The sequence below is a fragment of the Myotis brandtii genome, unplaced genomic scaffold (assembly GCF_000412655.1).
Source record: "Myotis brandtii unplaced genomic scaffold, ASM41265v1 scaffold31, whole genome shotgun sequence".
NCBI lineage: Eukaryota > Metazoa > Chordata > Mammalia > Chiroptera > Vespertilionidae > Myotis > Myotis brandtii.
The window spans coordinates 2,765,608-2,787,178 of NW_005361873.1; the positions used below are offsets into that span (position 1 = coordinate 2,765,608).

General features: G+C 37.8%; 1 protein-coding gene across 5 annotated transcripts in view; it reads right to left on the bottom strand.

Moving 5' to 3' along the window:
- Positions 1-21,571, bottom strand: part of SNAP91 (synaptosomal-associated protein, 91kDa) — a 121,274-nt gene that overhangs the window by 79,142 nt on the left and 20,561 nt on the right. For all 5 annotated transcript variants that reach the window (XM_014542658.1, XM_005869944.2, XM_014542661.1 and 2 more), the window contains 3 exons: positions 1,936-2,078; positions 1,200-1,275; positions 250-352 (listed from right to left, as the gene is read on the bottom strand). In XM_014542658.1, coding sequence (XP_014398144.1) covers positions 250-352; positions 1,200-1,275; positions 1,936-2,078 — 322 coding nt within the window. The remainder of the gene's footprint in view (positions 1-249; positions 353-1,199; positions 1,276-1,935; positions 2,079-21,571) is intronic.

Below are 21,571 nucleotides of genomic sequence, written 5' to 3' on the forward strand. Positions count from 1 at the left end.
AGAATTTTAAATTGATTTTAACAAACAAAATGTTATACCTGAGCATCATGTCAGATTTTATGCATGATATATAAAGTATATTACAACCTCAAGGCTAACTTCTATAATATTATTGAGTTTCTTTTACAAGCATTTGTAAACAGGGCCTTCATAATCAAAATTAATTGGCATTTAAGCTTAATGAAAAGAAATTAAGTGTGCTTCAAAAACTTTTTCTGCTCAAATAAATAGGAGAAAGAAACAACATACCCTTTCTTCACCCTGGCAAAATCAAATGCCATCTGTCTGTAAGAGAAAGCCTTTTCATTTAAATATCTACTATAGCGCCTTATGAAGGTAGACATATCATAACCTGGGGAAGGAGCAGAGGAAATAAAACTAATTAATAAAATAACTTCAATTGTGCTTTGCTTAGTACCAATTCCTTTTAACTCCCCAATGTAAATAATTCTAGGGTGAGGTCAATAAGTGTATCAGACAAGCCTCATTTAAAAAACTACTGCAGGCAAAATTGCTTTGCCATGAGACATTCCAAGACTATTCGGTTTAGCTATGCTATCATCCTTGTACAGAATGTCTATTCTGATTTTTCCTTGCAGTTTTGTTCACTGTTTTAAATAACAGCCTGTTTTAGACTTAATATGTGCAACTCTCTGAGAACTCTCCACTTGCTTGGTGTGCCTGCCTTATATGTAATAGCAACCAGCAAATATGATGAATGAACAGATGGATGCCATTTGAATTCTATTCCTTTATAAAGAACACTCCTTCAGGACTGTTACCTGTTTTTTAAATTGGGAAAGTACCTTTCATTTCACTGCTTCTTGTACCATTATAAACAAACAACTGTGGGTCTAGCAAAACCACTGTTACTATTTAAGGTAAACACTAGAAAGACAAAAATAAAATTTACATAATTTACATACTAAGTTATTTTAACAATGAGATATTTAAAAACTAGTATAAACTACCTATATTCAGGGTGTCCCATAATTATTCATTCAAAGTGTATATATACTTTGGGTTAAATGTGAAAAGAAAAGAAACATCAATTGAGCTATCAAAAAATGTATGTACACCCTATACTTTTCATTTTTTCTTAAACACAGTTATAATGATTTTGTATTAATAACTTCATTTCAAAAATAAAAATAATTAGACGCAATAAACATTAGCAAAAAAACCATAAATATTCTCACCATGGGATCCACTTTTGTCCAAAAAATTGCTGAGATTGAATAGTGTATTTCTAGAAGCCAAATACTGAATAAATCTCTGAAAAACAAAAATTAGAATCAAACACCAATGTTCTCAAATCATACTTTTAAATAATTTCTGATACTAAAGGGAATTTTTATTTTTACAAATTGTCACTCTTTTCCTTTACTTCGTTATAAATCTTCCTAGTCTCCTGACTTTCTCTGAAGGGGGAAAAAGCCTGAATAATACTTATTGAGTTAGAACTAAATTGTATGATCTTTCATTTCTATATATATTAGAAACACTATAACTTAATAAGATTCTGTATGCATCCTATACAAAGTGGGAAATTTTTATATTATTAATATTTTCAAAATTAAATATGTTTATGAAAGCAATTTTCACTTAAAGGCACAAAGGAATACTTCCTATGGGAAAAATAATTTTATTGTTCCTTTTCCCTAACATTTTTGCCCACTAATACATTGACATGGTAAATACATTTAGATACCAGTAATACTGAATACTTAGATAGCTCTAATAAAATGTCTAACCACATCTGCTTTTTGAAAAATAGCAAAATAGATTAAAATTGTACTCTAGAAGAATATGAACCAAGATTTCCTCTTCTTTTTCTCCTAATTAGTAAAAACCCAAAGGGCCTTAAGTCATCATCATACTCTTCCTCAAAAGCCTCATTCCCCCACCAAAAATAGGCAAGTTTACTTAGTTTACCTCATTTCCATGCACCATGAGATGATGTGTTGTGACTAAAGCTTTAAATACAACCACCCAGCTACTGTTTGTTGCTCGTTCAAAGAGCGTGTCGGCCATCTGAGGAATATTAACATTGGTCTCATTGGTAGCCTGGATCAAATCTATGAACATATAGAAGATATCAGTCAATTATATTAGTCATTAAATAAAAAATTCATTTCAAATGTTAAACGTTTAAACCTGTTCACTAAAATGAATTCAAAATTGCTTTGAAAATAGTTAATAAAATTTTTAAAAGTTAAACTGTATTATTTTTACACATATATTTATGTGTTTTTTCTTAAGCTTATTTTTTCTATTGAATCCTCTTCTAAATTTTATGTGTTTTCTATTACCAATGCCATTTTTTAAAAGTACAAACCGCAAGAAAGCTAAGCCTCATATTAGTCATCTTTGTTATCCCTCCAAGCATAATTGTCTCAAACATGTGGACACTTACTCTATGCATCATTTGAAGTCAATAACATCAATGTATTTTTTAAAACACAATAGCTAAAAGCATATTTCACTTGGATTTTAATTTTGATGGATGTTATAAATACATTTGTCACATAAGTGTCAGAATGAGAGCAATAGTAAAAGGAAAGAAGTTTACTACGCCCATCCAAGCTTTCAAAGAACATCATGCATGCATTAAATTACTATAATTTGACTCTAGTTTCTAAGGGAGTAAAACTTTATAATACATTCACTATCCTACATATTATCAGTATGATTCCAGGTCTATCTTAGGGGAAAAATTTTTTTTACAGTGGCCAAGAGGGGCTGCCCAGCATTCAGAAAACATGGTGAGTATTGTCAAAAAGCTAGCAGAGGCAACCCAAGATCACAGGCTTACAAAATGAATCTAAGCCACACCTGGGCAGTGAGAAATTAAGAGGAAACAACACCTTAGACTTCTCTTGCACGCCACACCCACCATTCAGAGAACTGCATGTGATTCCCATTTCCAGGTAATCCCATGCAACCAACACAGAGGCAAACCCATGCTTTTCTTTACTCAAAATCCACACTCAGTAATCATTAAGCTATGTATTTGTTTTATGCACTTCTCTATTTTATAATAAATAAGGTTTTAAAAAATTGATACTCCATCACTGAAATAACTATTAATTTCTTAAAGGGTATCGATAATTGTTCTGAGTTACAAGTGGACCAAACCGCCCTAACCGGTTTGGCTCAGTGGATAGATCGTGGGCCTGCGGACTGAAGGGTCCCGGGTTCGATTCTGGTCAAGGGCATGTACCTAGGTTGCAGGCACATCCCTAGTAGGGGGTGTGCAGGAGGCAGCTGATCGATGTTTCTCTCTCATCGATGTTTCTAACTCTCTATCCCTCTCCCTTCCTCTGTAAAAAATCAATAAAATATATTTAAAAAAAATAAAGTTCATACAAGTGGACCAAACCAGGCTTATTTCTGACTTTATTTTAAATTCCATTCATCATCCATGTCCTCTTAACGCCCTTCCCTCAACCTTCCTTTATTGGAATTCTATTCATCCTTCAAGAAATCTTTCCTGGTCCCTTTTAAATGTAGCCCCATGTGATCTCTCTCTGTTTTAAAACTTGAGGCGCTTTGTTCTTGCTGGGTGTTCAGATTAGATGTGTCACCGTCCTAAGTTCCTGCCATACCAAAGCTCCTGGAAGATGGAAACAGTCATACCGATGTCTTGTTTCCTGTGCAGCACTTCACAGGACACAATGCACAGTAAACATCTGCTGAGCAAAATGTATAAAAGCTACACCTTAGCCCCAAATATAAGTTCTTTGAAAAAGAAAAATCACTATGCTATCACATTGTTTTCTGAGACAATATCATAGGACTAATTGAAATTCTGTTCCAGTCATAAATTCTTCTATTCCTTTATTTACTGAACTGGGCTCAGGGAATATAGAAATGCACTGCTGATCAGAGGAGACAAAAGCATGGTCAGATAATAGAGAAACACCTCTAAGAGATGAGTAAAGAGAGGCAACATAATAGTAGAAAGAGTCCCGGGCCAGAGCCCTGCTCAGCCCCTGCCTAGGTGTGTGACTCTTGGCAAATTACTATCCCTTTGACTCAGGTCCTCATCTTTTAAATCAGGGTAATAATTACTACTTTTCAGGGCTATTCTAAGAATTGCAAGTGGTCTGAACAAAGTAGGTGCTCAAATAAATGTTTGTAAATACTGTTACACATATATTGCATTATGAAAATACAGTGAGATATTAGGAAAGATTCCACAGAAAGGACCCTAAACTCAGTCATGACCTGCGACAGGAATGAGAAGTACATATTTAGGAAATTTGCAAAGTGTGGAGCCATAAGAGGTGCTGTGTCCTTGGATAAATGTGGGGCTCTCGGGGCTCGGTGTGGGCAGGTGGTGGGGAGAAAGTTAACTAAGAGCAAGGGAATGGCCGGTGAGGGATCTCACACAGGACATTAAAGAGTTTGGATTTCACCCTATGGACTAAGGGGACTCTTGGAAAAGTACCAATAAGATTTCACTTTTAGAGTCAACCACGTTATTCAGCAACCACTAAATGCTATCTGCAAGGTAAGCAGAAGCACAGGATGAGGAATCATCATCTTTGCCTGGAGATACTAGAAGACATGAAAGTGGCAAGTTAAAAAGCCCAGTTGAAAGTCAGATGAGGTGAGCTTAAACTAAACTAGTAGTGGAGATAGGAGGAGATAATGAACGGGGAACAGAAAGATATTTATGAGGTACAACTGACAGGATTTGCAGGTGCGTAAATGGATATGAAGAGGTGAAGGGAAAAGAAGACCTGAACAAGTCCAGGTTTCTGCTTTGAGGTCCAGTTAATGCTTTTCACTGAAATTGAAAGAGAGTTGTTTCAAAGAAGATATGAATTACTAGAGGCCCAGTACACGAAATTTGTGCACAGGTGGTGTGGGGGGCGGAGGGAATAAGTGTCCCTCAGCCCGGCCTGCACCCTCTCCAATCTGGGATCCCTCTCACAATCCGGGACCGCTGGCTCCTAACCACTCACCTGCCTGCCGGATTGCCCCCTAACCGCCTCTGCCTGCTGGCCTGATCTCCCCCTAACCACTCCCCCACTGGTCTGATCCCCAACTGCCCTCCCCTGCTGGCCTGATTGCCCCCTAACTGCTTGCTCCCCCATGCCAGCCTGATTGTGCCCTTAACTGCATGCTCCCCCACGCTGGCCTGATCTCACCCCTAACTGCTTGCACCTCGAGCTGGCCTGATCTCGCCCCGTTTGCTCCCCTGCACCAGCCTTATCTCACCCCTAACTTCTTGCTCCCCCACCAGCCTGATCGCCCCTAACTGCTTGCTCCCCTGCTGGCCTGATCACCCCTAACCGCCTCTGCCTCGGCCCCCGCCACCGTGGCTTTGTCTGGAAGGAAGTCGGACGTCTGGAAGATATCCAGTCAACCCAGCCTAATTAGCATATTACCCTTTTATTAGTATAGATTTTGGACATGATAAATTTGAAATAGCTGTTGGAGATCTAATATGACCAATGGATTTTAATGTAACAGTATAAATGTTCACTGACATGGTTTCAGATTCAACATTACAATTTAAACTTAAGAAACTACCACTTAGAGAGTTGTGGTGTAGTATCAAGAATGTCCTGAAAAGGCTATTAAAATGGTTCTCTCTTTTCTAATTGGGTATCTGTGTGAGGCCAGATTTTCCTCATATATTTCAACCAAAACAATATATTCCAACAACCTGTATACAGAAACAGATATGAGCAACCATCTTCTTTGGAACAGGATATTAAAGAGATGTGTAAAGATATAAAACCAAACATACCACTCTTCTCACTACAGTCCTTGTTATAGAAAATAATTATTTTTCTCTAAAAGTATTTTTTGTGCTAACTTATCAATTGGTTTCTTATTGTTATTTTAAAAAGAAAAATATTTAAAGACTTTGTTTTGATGTTGAATACAGTAATTATCTAAAGACATAAATCACATAAACAAAAACTTTGAATTCCTCAATAATTTAAGAGCACAAAAAAGCCCTGAGAACAAACAGCTTGAGGGCTGCTTTTCTTGGTATATGCCTAAAAGGGGAATTGCTAGGTTGTAGGGCATGCATATATTTAACTTTACAAAATGCTTTTACACAGTAATTGCACCAAATATATGCTTATCAGTAGTTTATATGATTTTCTACTGCTTTACTTCCCCACCAAATAAGGGTTTTCATTTAAAGAATTTCAAATAATTCCACAAAACAAAGTATGAACATAAACATGCAAAAAATATTATTGAAAATTGTGAGAATCTAAATGTGAAAGATCTGTCATATTTGAAATTCTTAGAATTGAAAGTCTTAATTGAATTTTGGGAGACAGATATAGTATCTTTTGAGTAGTTTTAAAAATAGCTTTTTTGAAATATAATTGACATACAAAAAAACCCAGCACATATTTAAAATATTCTATTTGGTAAGTTTTTACAAACATATGCACCATTAAACTATCAGCAAAATCTAGACAATGAACATATCCATCACCTCCTAAAGGTTTCCTCCTTTATACTTCCTTTTTTTATAATTCCTCCTTCCTACCCCTCCCCATCTCCATCCCTGTGTCCCTTAACAATCACCAATTTGCTGTCAGCCACTTTACATTAGTTTTTGTTTTCTAAATTTTCTATAAAGCGAATCATATTTTGGGGCACAGGGGACAAGTCTAGCTTCTTTCACTCAACATAATTATTTTGAGACTTGTTGTTCCACGTATCAATAGTTTATTCCTTTTTATTGGTGAAGTGTGCTCATTATATGGACATACCAAAACTCTGTGTCCACTCACCTACTAATGGACATTTGGAGAGGCTGCAGTTTTTGTTTTTTACATGTAAAACTGCTATGAACATTTGTGTACAAATATTTGTATGAACATATGAACATATGAACATATGCTTTCATGTTCCTTTGAGTAATAGCTGAGTGGAATATTTAAGTTATTTGAAAGTAAATATTTAAGAAACTGCCAAACTACTTCCAACGTTGTATCATGTTACTAGTACAGTCTCACCAGCAGGGTGTGAGCAGTCCACTTTTTGCTGTGGTTTTGTTGTTCCCATTCTAACAGGTGTGACAGGGTACTCCTGGTGGTTTTTCTTTGCATTTCCCTGATGACTAATAATGTTAGAGATTATTTCCATATGCTTTTCATTAGTTTGTCATTGGCATACATTCTTTGCCCATATTTATTGTTCGTTTCTTATTATTTAGTGATTCTGAATCAAATCCTCTATGAGATACATGATTTGTAAATATTTTCTCCAAGTCTGTGACTTCCCTTTTCATTCTCTCAACAGTGGCTTTCAGAGAACAGAAGTTTTTAATTAGAAAGTCCTATTTATCAAGTTTTTCTTTTATGGATTGTCACGTAAGAAATTAAGTCAAAGTCACAAACATTTTCTCCTATGCTTCTAGAAGTTTAAAAATGTTATGGTTGTAAAGTTAGATCTATAATATATTGTTAGTTTTTATAAATGGTCTGAGGTATGAATATATGGTCCTTTTTGGATTGTAATATCAAGTTGTTCCAACATCATTTGTTGAAAAAAAACTATCCTTTTCCTACTGAATTGCCTTTGAACCTTTGTCAAAAATTAATTGACCACATAACTTTGGGTCTATTTCAGGATTCTGTTATTTTGATTGATCTATTTGTCTATCTTTACCCCGATACCATGCTATCTGGATGAATGTAAATTTATAATAATTCTTGAAATTGGGTAGTGTTAGCCCTCCAACTTTGTTTCTTTTCAAAGTTGGTTTGGCTTTTTTAGAACCTTTGTATTTTCATATGAGTTTTAAACTGAATTTATCAACTTAAAAAAAGGTCTGCTGGGATTTTGATGGGGATTATGTTGAATTTCTATATGAATTTGGGGTGAACTGGCATCTTAACAACATTGAGTCTTTCCATCCATGTTCACGGTCTGTCTGTCTCTCATTTAGATTTGCTTTAACTTGTCTTAGCAATGTTTTTTAGATTTTGCTGATAGTTTGATGAGTGCATATATTTATCAAAACTTACCAAATAGTATACTTTATGTATGCCCAGTTTTTTTCTGTCAATTATAGGTCAAAAAGGCTATTTTTAGTATTTCAGTGTTAGGTATATTTTGCCAGATACATTCTCAAAGTATTTCATATTCTTTTATTATTTCCTGAATGGTATTATTTTCATTTAAATTTCCAAATGTTCACTGCCAATTTTGAGAAATAAAACTTATTTTTATATTTTGACTTTGTAGCCTGCAACTTTGCTAAACTAAGTGAGTTCTTTTTGGTAGATTCCATCATATTTTCTTCATAGATGATCATGTTATTTGTGAAAAAGTCAGTTTTACTTGCAATCTTGATACTTTTGTTTTGTTTTGTGTTTTTTATTTATGGCACTGGCTAGAATCTTCTGTAATTTGGATAAAAATGGTGAGAGAGGACATCCCTGTCTTTTCTGATCTTAAGAGGAAAGCATTCATCTTTCACTAGTAAGTGTGATGTGAGCTAAAAGTTTTTCATAGATGTTCTATTGTTTTATGTTGGGTTGGGAAAGTGCCTTTCTAGTCCTAGTTTGCTGAGAGCTTTTAGCATGAATGAATATAGTATTTTGTCAAATGTATTTTCTGCATTTATTGAGATGATCATATAGTTTTCTTTTATAATGTCTGTTATTATGGTGAATTACATTAATTAATTTTTAACCTTGCATTCTTGGGATAAACCCCATTGGTCATGATGTTTTATCTGTTATTAGATTTGATTTGATAACATTTTGTAAAAATTTTATGTGAAGGATATTGGTCTATTATTTTTCTTTTCTTACAATGTCTTCATCTGGTTTGGGGATCAGTGTAACACTGGCCTCATAGAATAAGTTGAGAAGTTTTGTCTCATCTTCAATTTTCTGGGAGAGTTTGTAAAGATTTAGTATTACCTCTTTTTTTATAATATATATTTTATTGATTTCAGAGAGGAAGGAAGAGGGAGAGAGAGAAACATAAATGATGAGAGAGACTCATTTATCGGCTGCCTCCTGCACACTCCCTACTGGGAATAATTGAGCCCACCAGGGCATGTGGCCTTGACTGGAATCGAACCTGGGACCTTTCAGTCCACAGGACAATGCTCTATCCGCTGAGCCAAACCAGCTAGAGCATTATTACCTCTTTTTTAAATGTTTGGTACAACTTACTAATGAAGTCATCTGGACCTGGAGAGTTTTCTATGTTAGACTGCCTTTAAAAAACATCACAATAAATTCAATTTAATAGATATAGGGTTACTCAGATTATTTTATGTATTTCTGAATGAGCCTTGGTAGTTTGTGCCTTTCCACAAGTTTGTCCTTTTCATACAAGTTGAGAATTTATTGGCATCAAGTTGTTAGCAGTATTCCCTTATTGTCCTTCTGTAGAATCAGTAGTGATGTCTCTTCTCTCATAATTACCTGATATTGATCATTTATCTCTTCTTTCATTTTTTTCTGATTGGTCTAGGAAAAGGCCTTTCAATTTTATCTGTCTTTTCAAAGGACCCTCTCCATCTCCACAATTCAGGAGACCATTAGGATCCAGCTGGGTCCATCCACCCTTTGCTATGGCCTGGAAACTCTCTCATGGCAGTAAGTTGGGACAATCCTAGAATTCACCCAGTTTGTTTTCCATCTCTCAAGGATCATGGCCCTTTACTGCCTGATGTCCAATATATTTAAAAGTTATTTGATAAACTTTGTGCAGTTTCTCAGTTGTTTCAGGAAGGAAGATAAATACAGAACCTGCTACTCCATCTTTCCACAAAGTATAAGTCTCTCCTTTTTGGTGGCTTTAAGCAACTGAAAATATGTTACAAAATCTATCTGAGGCAAGATATCATCATCAAAATAAGAGACTATAATAAATAGATATAAGTGGGAAGACAACTTTAACTTTTAGGAGTTGTAAATAATTGTTCACTAAAACAAGAAAATACCAACAAACCTAAATAGCTCTCACATTTGTGATCACCTACTTTTTCCCCACTACTATGTGAGACTCTTGGGAGAACTGTGGCCAGTCTAGGCAGGTCTGGACATGTAAAATGAAATGACTTAGTGAGGTTTTAGGTGGGAGAGATGCCTAAAGGGGAAGGGCTAAGAGCTATATATAAATGAGACAAAGGTGCAACAGCAATAGCAAGAAGTGATGACCCTCAACTGTTAAGTGTAGATAACACAGATGAATGGAGTCGGAAATAAAAGAATGAACACCTGCCTGAGAGTTTACAGAGAAAAAGGGGAGAAGTTTGTAAAAGTGCCCAATATGATAAATAGCATTTGCAGAATTTAACAACAGTATCTTTCTTAAAATAAATTATTCTTTAAATTTAAAAGTACAAACTGTGAGCTTTAAAATTTTTCACTTACCCTAGTCCAGTAGTCGGCAAACTGTGGCTCATGAGCCACATGGGGCTCTTTGGCCCCTTGAGTGTGGCTCTTCCACAAAATATCGACTTCTGTGAATGGGCCACGAAGTTTCAATCGCACTGTACATGCGCACCCGCACGTGGTATTTTGTGGAAGAGCCACACTCAAGGGGCCAAAGAGCCTCATGTGGCTCGCGAGCCGAAGTTTGCCGACCACTGCCCTAGTCAATACAGCTGGATAAAAACTTTATTTGTATTTTTATATTACTACATGCAAAATGGAATATAATCTAGTTTCTAAATTATTTAGGTAACTTCTTTCATCTTCAATACAAATATGTATATTTTGTAAATACTCCGTAGTCCTTTGTAAAAATATATACCCTCCAAACCCCCTTATTTGTTCCTCTATATAATTATGGCAGATTCAAAATTAGGAGATGCAGTATATGTATAGCATAGACAAGTCATTCAGTTAAGGCTTTGAAGCCAGACCAGACCCAGTTTAATTACAATCTATTACTTAATAACTGTCTGATCTTGAGCAAAGTTGTCTCTCTTAACCTCCATTTCTGTATTACTATGATGAGGATAATAATAGCACCTCTGTGACAGCTGTTTTATTAAAGTAGGTAAGGGAAGCAAAGAATCTAGAGCCTGATACATTATAAGGGAAGGATATCAAAGTACTAGCACAGAGCCTGATACACTATATCCACCCCTTATAGTGTATCAGGCTCTGTGCTAGATTGGTTGCATTAAACATCTTCTTTTTTTCTTTCTTTCTACCTATCATATATTTATCTAAAATACATAAGGATATATATTATACTATCCTATCCTATATAATAAAAGCCCAGTGACCGAACGACAGAATGACCAGAACGATCGGTGGACCAGTCACTATGATGTGCACTGACCACTAGGGGGCAGACGCTTAACGCAGCAGATGCCCCCTGGTAGTCAGTGCGCTCCCACAGTGGGAGTGCTGCTTGGCTGACTGTGATGAGTGGCGCCCCCACAGCAGGTGATCCCTGCAGGCCACGCCCCCAACCAGTGCAAGAATCCCATGCACCAGGCCTCTAGTACATATATAATATAGTAGTATACACTAATAGGGGTAGATACACAATTATAATTAGATCCACCCTTTGACTACCTATATCAAAAGACTTGGCATACTATGTTAATTAATTCAGTTAATTCATTCATTAACAAATATTTTCTGAATGCTTATCATGTGTCAGACCCCGTTCTATCAGCTGGAGATACCTTAGTGAACAAAACAGATGCCACCTGCCTTCATAGATCATACTTCCTAATGGAGGGCACAAACAACTAGAGATACAACGTCAGGCAGAGATAAGCACTGTGATAAGAAATAAAGTAAGGGGGTACAGAGTAATAGTGGGTACTATTTCAGATAGAGTGATCAGAAAAGGCCTCCCCAGGAAATGATATTTACGAGTCCTAAAGGCATTGAGGAAGCCAGTCATTCAGTCATCTTTGGAAGGAATGTTTCATGGAGAGCAAACAGCAAATGGAAAGGTCCTGAGGTGAGAACGTGCCTGAAAGGTTAAAGAAACAGCAAGAAAGCCAATGTTTCTGGAGAACAGCAAGGGAGAAAGTGGCAGAAAGAGAATGGACCAAACCAGGTAACAATGCATTACAGCTCAGGAAGGACTTGGTATTTCACTGAAATGCAATGGGAAGTTGTTTGAGGGTTTTGATCAGGGAAAGGATGTAATCCAACTTATATTATGAAGAATTACTATCGTGGCTATATGGAGCATGAACTAAATGGGGGAGTGAAGTTAGGGGGATAAAGGTACCTCTATTGTCTGAAACACCTACAAAGATGTCCTCAGAGTTATGTCAACATTCAAGCATCATGGCAAACTATACTTTCAAAGTGCTCTAAACATGGGCCAGTTTGAGATGCAGGCAACAGCAACTTTCAAAATGAACATTATAAACTGCCACGATTCTTCTGATCAGTTGGGGTATAGGAGAGACTGACCATGATGCTCCCCGAATGCAGCATCACGACTCACGGAGCTTCACGGAGCCAGCACAAGTGCCCAGCCACCTGCCTGCACAACTGGACCCAGGGCGTGTCCCACTATTGCTTGGGATTGGGGGGAGGGAGGAGGACGCAGTCCATGTGCCAAACACTGCATCCTCAGTTGATTCCAGGGTGGTAGAAAATTATTAGGACAAAAAATTAAAGTTTACTTTTTGCCTTTTAGGATCTGTACACAGCTGGTTCTTGGCATTAACAATGTAACTGTTAGGCAAATCACCGGATTTCTTCAGCACAGTGTTGTCATTCATGAGGTAATCACATCTGTCCACTGGCCATAATACTACATTGCTCTTATAGTTCATCCTCTTCTGATGGTTTTCTTAACAATTAAAATGGGGTTCTCAAAATAACTCTGTGCTGTAAGGAACAGATGTGAGCAGAACTGGGTATGTGGGGGGTGGTGGAGGGACTGAGCAAAAAAGAAAAACTTAAGGACACAGTAAACAGTGTGGTCATTGCTGGGGCATGAGGGGAGATAGAGGAGGGTATAGGAGGGATATGTGGTGATGAAAAGAGACTTGACTTGGGGTGGTGAACACCCAATACAGTGTACAGATAATGTATTGTAGAATTGTGCACCAAACCTATATAATTTTGTTAGCCAGTGTTACCCCAATAAACTAAAAAATATATAAAAAATGTAGAGTATTATAGAGGTAGACGACATTTGTAAGAGACCACTGAAACAGAAGATTGTAGTGTTCTGCGCAATCCACAAAGAATCTCAAGCCAGTCCTCCAAGCTGGTAGGAACCACTAGGAAGGCGGCCTTTGCCGACTTCGTTGCGAAGGAGATTGTAGAAGATACTGCATCCTGGGTTTCTGATTTCCTGCTACTGCCACATGATGACCAACTGCCTAGTCTGCAAGTGTGTCAGGTAAAGTCACTCATGTCCTGTTTCCATAATGGCCTTAAGTTTTGTGGGTGTTTTTTGTCGTGTGTGTGTGTGTGTTTATTGACAGAGCCTTGGACTGAAAATATGTTTAAGGGATTTAAATTTAAATGACCTCAAAACAGTACTTTTGGAGTCCCTGGAAAAGAACTTGCCATGTTAGGAAGTGTGCCATATCCCGACACTGATCAACCGTGCATGTCTTTTGAAATATCTAACCTAAGATCCTCAGGCTCTAACCAGAGCCCATCACTGCCTACTGCCCTCAGAAAAGAGCAGCCATTTCATCTTCAGCTCGCTCTTTATACCAAACACTTCCTTTTGGAGTGCTCTAGAACCAGGAAGAGAAGCAATACTTCACAGTTAGGACTCAAGCAGCAGGAGCAAGGCAGCAGTGTTCTGTTCCAATCAAGCTCCCTACCCACATACGTGAAACTTATGTTTCCTAAAAATAAATCATACCCCTAAGTGGCAACTCCTGTAGCAGAATTCAGGACTTTTCTCCTTTGCTGTTTCTACAGCCTCATCTCTAAGATGTCTCCCAAAGCTAGTCCAGGGCTGGAACTTATCTTCCTTCTACTCCTGCTCTTCCCCTAGGCAAGAATCCTTGGCAACACCAGCATTATTCCATCTCCTTGGCCTTACCCAAAGTCTTCTTGTTTTTATACTTCAGGACTTTCTACAGAACTTCCTAAAAGGAAATATCCAAAAGACCCAAGTTCATTTTCTTTCTGGAATACCCAGGAACACACCTTTAGTTCATAATACTCATCTACCTATCTGCCTGCCTATCTATCTATCTATCTATCTATCTATCTATCTATCTATCCAAACACATGCACCATATACACCATACACACACACATACACACACCATATACACATATACAAACACACAAATATGAACCTTACCTAGTAAAAGAGAGAAAAAGAATTAAGTGAAATGAAAAGATTATATAAACCTCTCTCCTTCATATATATATTATATATATATGTATATGTATATATATCCTTAATTCTTAAAAAAATAAAACAAAGAACTGAAAATGTTTTAGAGACATTGAAGAGAAGTTTCTGAGACTCCATTTACTGATGAATAAGTGCAGGGGGAAAATGAAGAATGGTCAGAAATTCAGATATTACAGTTGGCAGCAGCAGAGAGGTAAATCAGGAAGTCAACCCCGGAGACCCCAGGCCCCCTCCCTATCTCTTCTTTTTCCGCAAGCTCTGCACCGCTGAGAACCTCCACCAGCCTACCCCACACTACACTCTCCTATCCAGCAGGTGGAAAAAATAATCAAGTTCCTAGTTCCACCGTAGTGCAGGGGCCAGGAGGAAAAGCTCTTTCTGATGTTTCGGAATGGAACTCATCCAGACCTTAACAACATTATAACAATGATTAGTAGTTCAGACATATGCTCCAGGTACATTACGGTTAATACAGGCTCTGGTGAGTTAACTAGAGAATTTAAATGCTTATTATACTATTGTAGAGGAAAACGATTTTTAAGATTTACAGTTTCAGTGTTCAGCCCTGGCCGGTGTGGCTCAAGTTGATTGAGTGATGTCTGGTGTGCACCAAAAGGTCGCTGGTTCACCCTAACCGGTTTGGCTCAGTGGATAGAGCGTCGGCCTGCGGACTCAAGGGTCCCAGGTTCAATTCTGGCCAAGGCCATGTACCTTGGTTGTGGGCACATACCCAGTAGGGAGTGTGCAGGAGGCAGCTGATCGATGTTTCTAACTCTCTATCCCTCTCCCTTCCTCTCTTTAAAAAAATCAATAAAATATATATTTTTTTAAAAGGTCGCTGGTTCGTTTCCTGGTCAGGGCACATGCCCAGGTTGTGGTTTGATCCCCAGTTGGGGAGGCAACCAATTGATGCATTTTCATTTTTACCAAGAGTAGTCACTGTTTCCAAGGAGGTCTTCCACCTTTTCAGGTGCTGTAGGATAATCCACAGCCTCATAGCTTTGCTAAGACCCTGCAGTGTAAAGAAAGAGATCTCTATTTCCTATGTTTCTCTTTAGCTCTTTTCTTCCACTTATTTAGATTTCCAAGATAAAGAAAAACAATGGATCTTGGTATATACAAAAGTCCACAAAGATTACTAGCCATCTCAGAAAGAAAAAGAACCTCTAGGAATCTCTACAAAATGACAATAACCCCCACCACACTACTGAATCTGCTCTGGAGTCAGTAGTGACTGCTAACCTGCCCAAGAACAATGGACACTCTCTAGTTCCCATTTTCTGTGCAGTTGGACAGTCCTGGAATGCACTGTGCCTTTATCTCAGCTGCCTGATTCCAGCCATATCCTAGAGTCCACACTGATTTTTTTCTTACACCTTTCACTTGGGTTCTTTGCTATACCAAGCCTGCAAAACAGACAAAACTAGATGAAGTCTCTCAGGTGTGAGTTGGCTACTTAATTAAGCACTATTTTTACTATATCAAGTATTCCTTGGAATAAGTTGGTCATATTTATATGACCCATAATAAAAGTTACCATTGAGTTAAGAGTTACTCTCACAGAGGTATTTGACAATAAGTGGTAGCGTGTAGTGAGTTCATCAGAATTTAAATATTGAAGAGTTTCTTTTGTTCAAAGCACTAACAAAGCTTTGTGCTTTAAACTGTGGCTAGTAGGTCTTTGGTGACTCATTCGGCAAATAAATTACTTAAATTTAGGACCCAGACCATTATATAGAGATAAAACCACTGACATATTTTACTTTTATATTATCCAGTGCTTTAATAGTCTAGTTGAATTTTGAGTGTAATATATTAGAGCCTAAACATCCTTTAGGACAATGGCCACATCCATTACGATTAATAGAATGATTCAATGGCTGACACTACATTTACCAATTCTGATTTCAATTAGTAGAGCTTCATCACACTTTTCTTTAGTGCTGTTTTACATGAGGGTAAGACTAAGAAAGGATGAGATGAAAGCCAATTTCTATAGAGCTTATTAGAAATAACTAGAGCCATTCTTACCAGTGTGTTGATAACTACAAAGTTTTGCTAATTAACAATAACATCCTTTTTTGTTGATGGGCACAAAAGTCCATTTGAGCGTTTTTAGTGCCTTGCTTTAAGAGTATGTTATGTTCACTAGGTTTTGCATTTCTTGGATAACAGTTTTTATATGAACTCTTAAGTTTTTTATAAAGGTCAAGTGTATCAAATGTTGGTACTGAAGAATGGACATGATACATGATTTAATATGACTGGTTTGACTGCAGTTAGCCTGGTATTCTCACGCCTCACTGAAGCTAGCTGTTAAGTCCACAGCTTGCTGAGCTCATGCTGGGTTTGATGAGCTAGCTCTAGTAATGTAGGCAGAGTGAGGGGGATTTGAGGTAAAATGAACATGTACTTTAAATGACCATGTTTATCATATGGATTTAGTTGTTCTTACCTAATACCATGATATTGAAAAACATTGTTTAAAAAAAAATAACAGAAAATTATTCCATGCCCTTCAGGAAATAATATCCTAAATGAGTCATATGTTTGTGATGTTCACCTGACATTCAGCTAAACTGTAACTGTGGTTAGAACATCTAAACCACACCTAGATCATAATGAACCAAAGAACCTAAATACAATTAATAATATGATTGATAACATTTTCTTTCTATACGTATTTCTTTTTCTCCTTCTATGTTATATAAGCCCATCTTAGGCTGAGACCATTTCACTTATCCATACAGATACTGGGGGAAAGGGCATTCGAGGCAGAGGGAACCATTGGTGCCCAGGTGGTTGCTTGCCTGACTTGCTCACAAACAGTAAGAAGTTAGTGTATCTGAAGCCCAGTGAGGTGGAGCAGGCAGAGACCAGACCCTTTGAGACCTTGAAGACCATTATTAGGCCGTTAGCTTATTGAGTGAGTGATATGGAGTTTTTAAACATAATAGTGCCGTGATTGGCATTATATTTACAAGGATCACTCTAGCTGCATGTTGAGAACACATTGTTGGGGGTGGGGGAAGGACCAGAGCAAAATTAGGCAGCAATTGCAGTCATCCTGGTAAGGGATGATGTTAGCTGGGAATGAATGGTGTCAGGGGAGGTGGGACATGGTGACAGGTGGTTGGATCTATCTGTGTTTTACAGATAGGTAGGACCAACAGATTTTTCTGGCTGACTGCATTTGGGGTAGGAGAGAAAGAAAAGGAGTCAAGAATGACATTAATGATTTAAGCCACTGGATGGATGAAATTGCTATCAACTGAGATTCAGATGACTGACATGATATAAAAACACAGCTTTGAGGGGAAGATAAAGAGTTCAGCCTTGGATACATTGAGTGTAAGAGTCTAAAAATGTTTTCAAACTCATGGAATTTGCCTCCATGGTTTGTCCAGCTTAACATCTCAGGCTACGGTGATCTGCAATCGCCCCTTTTACCTTTCATATACAGCCCTTTCAAATTCAGCCTCGGCGTTTTTATCCCCTTGTAATTTCCTTCTGCAGGCCCTCATTATCACTTGACTCTCCAATATCTCTATCTAGTCTACATTCTCCCTAGGGTAGCCATTTCCCACATAGCCAGATGTATATTCTTGAAAAATAAATGTGATAATGGAACTTTCTTGTTAAAAACTCTGCATTGGCGCCCTAGCCGATTTGCCTCAGTGGATAGAGTGTCGGCCTGCAGACGGAAGGGTCCCAGGTTCCATTCTGGTCAAGGACACATGCCCGGTTGTGGGCTCAATCCCCAGTAGGGGGCGTGTAAGAGGCAGCCAATCAATGATTCCCTCTCATCATTGATGTTTCTCTCTCTCTCTCTCCCTCTCCTTTCCTCTCTGAAATCAGTAAAAAATATATTAAACAACAACTCTGCATTGGCTCAATGCTGCTTTATAAAATAAAACTAGGGCCCACCTGTATGATTCTTAACAACACAGCCCATCCTACCTCTCTTTTCTTTTCCCTACACATTATGTCATGCACACCATGCTTCTTTGTCTGGAAAATATCTATGTCTCCCAATATCTAGCCAAACATCTCCACTTCAGAAAAGCCTTTTCTGACTCCTCCCAGGCAAAACTGGCCATTTCCACAATACACCAGGCACACCATCACTGTATCACTTATAATGGTGCATTATTATTGGCTTGTTTACATGTCTATCCTATTGGCTCTCCATCTAGGCTGCTGTGTCTTATCTCTATTTTCTCATAGAATCTCCTGAGGCTGTAGGTTCATGGAAGACCCTCTGCTTAACTTAGCCCCTGATGAAATCAAGTGTTTCTCTGAATTAGCAAAGGTACCTGTTCTTCAAGACCTTTCAGCACCAGATGTTGCCACTCATCATGGCTCAGGGCGGAGCTTAGAACACCCTCTTCCATCCCATCTACAACATTAGGGACTAAACCATCTAGGACCACCCAGAGAAAGGGCAGCTGGGGGTAGGCCAAAACAGCTTGATGGCAGAGGAGCTATCACGGTCACTACACTGTCTGCCATCCCTTTACTTTTATTTATATTGAGGTCTTTACAACAAGCCTATGAAACTACATGACACGGCTTTCAAATAATATATAATAATAAAAGTGTAATATGCTAATTAGACTGGACATCCTTCTGGGCATCTTTCCAGATGAAGCCGAGGCTGCGAGGGAAGCCTGGGTTCCAGGTGCCAGAGGGAAGCCTGTGCCGGAAGCTGGGGGAAGGAAGGCCTACTCTTGCATGAATTTCATGCATCGGGCCTCTAGTCATCCAATAAAAACCTTGAAATTAAAATTTCTATTTTGGCACTCATACCAAATTATCAAACCATAAGAGCTAGAAAGCCAACACCTAGCAGAATAGTCTCTGGTCCTCAATAAACATTTGTTGAATAGAGCAATAATAAAGAATCTCAATACATTTTTCTCATCCAGAGAATGGTAAAAAATTATAATTACTAGAAAATATAAACACAAAACAAGTGCTAACAATGGAAACTTCCAAATAATCTTATCTAATAAAGAGGGAATATACAAATTGACCATCATACCATAATGGTCAAGATGGCTCTGCCCACAGCAGAGGCAGGGATTCCGTAACACAAGATGGCTGCGCCCAGAGCAGAGGCTGGGTTACCTAAAGAGCCTTAATGAGCAATCAGCAGGAACCTGAGGCTGTGTGGCGCTGGGCTGGGGCAGGGGACCTGAGGCCGTGCCCCCCACCCGGCAGGGCTTGACGGGGGTGGGGCCGGCCGGGTCTGGGTATCGCACGATTTTGAGGTAAATGTGGGTGGGCGGGGACTTGCCTCTGGTTTCCGTGGCGCGCCCCAGACTCTGACAGAAGGAAGATTTTCATATATATATTACTAATTTTCTTCCATCTCTGACACTTCTATTACAGAGAAAGGGCAAATGGCAATATTAAAATATTTCCTCTAATCAATTCCCTTTTAATGTGCACGAATTTTGTACACTGGGTCACTAGTTTTGGGATAAATCTTTTTCAAATCTGGTAAAAAATTAACTTATTTCAGTGTGATGGTGTTCCCTTCACTCTGTAATCTAAGTACAAAGGCCAAGAGAGAAGATAGTAAAGAAAATAATTTATATGCATATATGCATAACCCATAGACACAGACTATAGTGTGGTGAAGGCCTGGATGGGGTGGGTGTGGGCTAGAAGGGGTCAATGGGGAAAAAGGGGGGCATCTGTAATACTTTCAACAATAAAGATAACTTTAAAAAAAAGAAAAGAATGAGGTCTGAAATTTAGAAAACAATCAAATAAATCATCTTTGACATAATTTCTCAAAAAACATGGAGGAAAAAAAGCACATTTTTAATTTTCTATTAATCCATGTCAAATACTGGTTTCCAAATCTCCCATTTCTTCAGGTGAGTTAACTCATCTTTCAGTATTTTCTATTTTATACATTCTATTTTGACACTTAATTCTCCACATTTTCTTCAGGTTATAAATGTTGTCTTAGGTGGTTTGCTATAATAGTCTTCATTTTTCCCCCTTTTACTTCCTTTCCATTTCTCATTTACCTTATTTTCATTTTATATTTTAAAAGTTTTTATTAATCTTAACAATTTCCCTCTACTCTACCTTATTGCTACAAAATTAAAATTTTCTTTGTATTTATGATTAGTATAAAAAATACTCTCAGGTAAGTTTTCTTGAACCTGAGGATAAAAGGGAGCATCATATACTAAGTGTTTTCCAAATGATTATGGACACAGAGCATGAACTTAATTTAAGTATTTTAAATTTTTTTCAGGGAGCACTTCCTAATACATCTATGATGAACAGATCTCTTCTTGAGAAATGAATAATATTGTGACTTAAGACAAATGTACTTCTGCTTTGCACAGCTTTTTAAGGGACCTGTGGTCTCATTATCTTCCTTTGCCTGCGTCACTCAAAAGAGAGCAGAACATATTTTGAGATGTCAAACTTAGTTAGGGAGCACTTGTTCAAAGAAGATTTGTAGGTCCAAGAAAACACAGTTCACCTCGGTTACACATTAATAATAAAATAACTCCCTGCTAAAGCTACAGATACACTGAACATGGTTTGTTTAGTTGGTTATATCTATACTGACTGACATCCCTCCAAGGAAAGAAGGCTGACAGTACAAAACTCATTGTACTTTTCATAGGAGTAAGTTTGGAAACAAGAATAGTGAATCTTTAGCTCAAGAGAAACAGTTTTTTAAAAGATATGTTTTTATTGATTTTAGAAAGGGAGAGGGGAATAGAGAGAGAAAAACACCCACCAGGGGCCTCCTGCATGACCCCCACTGGGGACTGAGCCAAAACCCAGGAGGCACCCTGGACAAGAACCCAACCAGCAACCTCCCAGGGCCTGGGACAAAGCCCAACCAACTGAGCCACACCAGCCAGGGCAAACTAAATTTTGTAATTTTGACAACTTTTGCTTTTCTATCTCAAATCCTAACACTCTTCAATTTTATCTCTTCTGCTATACACCATAAGAAAAAATGAAATACATAGTATTAGTTTGGTTCCCCTATTAACTACAGTCCAAAAATAATTATTAAATTAGCAGGGGAAATGCATTAATATTTCTAAAAACCATTATATTGTAGAAAAAGTAAACTACAATATAACAGTTTTATATAAGATAGCCAACAATACATTTAATGAGTCATGATTAGCAGAAATTGCTAATATTCCATTTCTTATGCATTTCAACTCTAACCATCTTTTTAAAAATTGAT